Consider the following 2100-nt stretch of genomic DNA (forward strand, 5'->3'; position numbering starts at 1 on the left):
TTTTGAATCAGTTCGGCAATAACTATGTTAAAGTGCGCATCATATTTGTTATACGTGTTCTTTACTTTGGAAACACATCGAGCTTACGAAAAATTCGTAATTGGAGCAGCAATCCCCAGAACCAGTTGCCCCAAATTCCCATGGTACGATCCAGTAAAACAACTCGGAGATGTGTGTCTTGTGGATCTGCCTCCACTCCTCAGCCATCTTTCGAAAAATAAGGAGCCGCAAGGCTCTGTTAACCCCAACCAAACAGAGAAAATATTAAACCGAATTGAAGGTCTATTGGCAAACACAAATGAACAAATAAATTTGATAGAGCCAAGAATGGACAGTCAATTAAAGACGCTGATGGATAAATTGGATCAAAGGGAGATGGAAGCCAGCTTGCAGGAAGTAACTAATGCCCTTCGGTGTTCTCTGAAGAACAAGAAGAAAGTCTCGACAAATGATCAGTTCTACTCGCAATTCGAGAAATTGGGTTCAAGGAACTTCTATATCGAAAGACATGTCAAAAAGGATTGGTTTAGTGCGGCGAGCACATGTCGTGAGATGGGCGGTCACCTGGCTACCCCCAAGGACGAGAATGAACTGTCCCAAATCCGTATGAAGGTCGATGCTAAGTGGTATTGGCTGGACATCAGTGATCTGGCGACAAAGGACGAGTACATTTCTTTTGTCTCCGGAGAGAAAGCTTCATTTCTGAATTGGCATGAAGGGGAACCCAATAACGATCCCAGCGTACACTGTGTTTATCTATATGCCGGCCACTATTATAAACATTTGTGTAATGAAAGAAACTTTTTTATTTGCCAAGCTGCTGAAGAGACACAATAAAGCAGTAGTACTAATAAATGTAGTGGTATTAAAATTATATATTACATTTTTAAATTATATATAAATACTCTTGCCTGCTTAGAGAAGGTTCCGATACATTAGCAGAGCGGGTTCTGATCACGAGTTTGAATTTGAGTTGGAGTTGGCATCACCCACTTGATAAGTCCGTCTATTCAAGATCTGCCGAAGGGGTTAACAAGCTAGCCGCGTGCAAATGATGCTATTAAAATGGCATTTAAAATCTAAGTTGCAGTTAAGTCACGCCTCTGTCTCATTCTGACCATCTCTTTTTTGGCCGCAAGACGAAGCCATTTCTTTAAGCCGCAAGCCACAAAAACTACAATGGCAGCACCACCGGCGATACACTCGTATCAAAAATATTCAATTTTACATGACTGTAAAGTTGAACCAAGGTGTGTCCCAATACAAGAGCTTAAAATTATAAAGAGACAGGAGCTGTACTGAAATAATGACATGTTAGAATTACATTTTATTTTTACATAGCTGTTTAAAGTATTTTTGGTTTCAGCAGAGCAAGAGATTTTATTTGAATTTGTCCCAGTGTAGGCAGCAACGACATTGGCAACACGACTTTCCTCTGCCCCAAGTTTTGCATATGTATAAGAGTCTCTAATTTGCACTTGTGTGCCCTGTCCTGCGAATGTGTGTGTGTTTGTGTGTGTGCGAGTATCTGTGTGAGAGCATCTAAGATGCCGCCTGCCGATGCACGCTGCTCGTTTAGATCGTCACCATTGCAGGCGTCTGCCTGACCCAGGTTGCAACTTGCAACCAGCAACTTGCAACTATCGAACACCAGCTACATTTTGCCCAAAACCAGTGAAATGCTTTGTTTGGCTTTCTGCACTGTGGAAAATTTTCGTTTAACACAAGAAAAGAAAATAGACCTAAGTTTTTAAACCCTTTTACAATAGAACTGGAATATTCTACACAAGGACTTTACATTACATTTAAGCTTTTTATTTTAATGAGAATATTGCTAGTAGGTGACTTCTTCCAAACGTTTCCTATGTGTAGATTACTCAGTTAGTTTTGTCCGCCTCAAATAATCTACAGCAGCAGCGGCCCCGTAGCAACAAATGCAATTGGCAAATGTGTTACGGTCACAAATGCTTAACTTTTACTAATAGTTAACAGTTTTATTGTTGTTGTTGTTGCTGCAACTCCTTCACGCAGACGTTGTTGCTGTCTTGATTTTATAGATAAACATTCTATTTGGCAATTAATTGGCATTTTGTTACTTTT

General features: G+C 40.1%; 1 protein-coding gene across 1 annotated transcript; it reads left to right on the plus strand.

Moving 5' to 3' along the window:
• Positions 1 to 327: 327 nt before the first annotated feature.
• On the plus strand, positions 328 to 837 carry LOC108137825 (accessory gland protein Acp29AB). Its single transcript, XM_017259749.1, has one exon. The coding sequence runs from the start codon at positions 328 to 330 to the stop codon at positions 835 to 837; it is 510 nt and encodes a 169-aa protein (XP_017115238.1).
• The last annotated feature ends 1263 nt before the right edge of the window (positions 838 to 2100 follow it).

This window comes from Drosophila elegans, unplaced genomic scaffold (genome assembly GCF_018152505.1).
Source record: "Drosophila elegans isolate 14027-0461.03 unplaced genomic scaffold, ASM1815250v1 contig_814, whole genome shotgun sequence".
In the NCBI taxonomy this organism is placed as follows: domain Eukaryota; kingdom Metazoa; phylum Arthropoda; class Insecta; order Diptera; family Drosophilidae; genus Drosophila; species Drosophila elegans.

Bases quoted from the DNA above. Each gene is read 5' to 3' on its own strand.
- LOC108137825 (XM_017259749.1), top strand. From the start codon at position 328: ATGGACAGTCAATTAAAGACGCTGATGGATAAATTGGATCAAAGGGAG.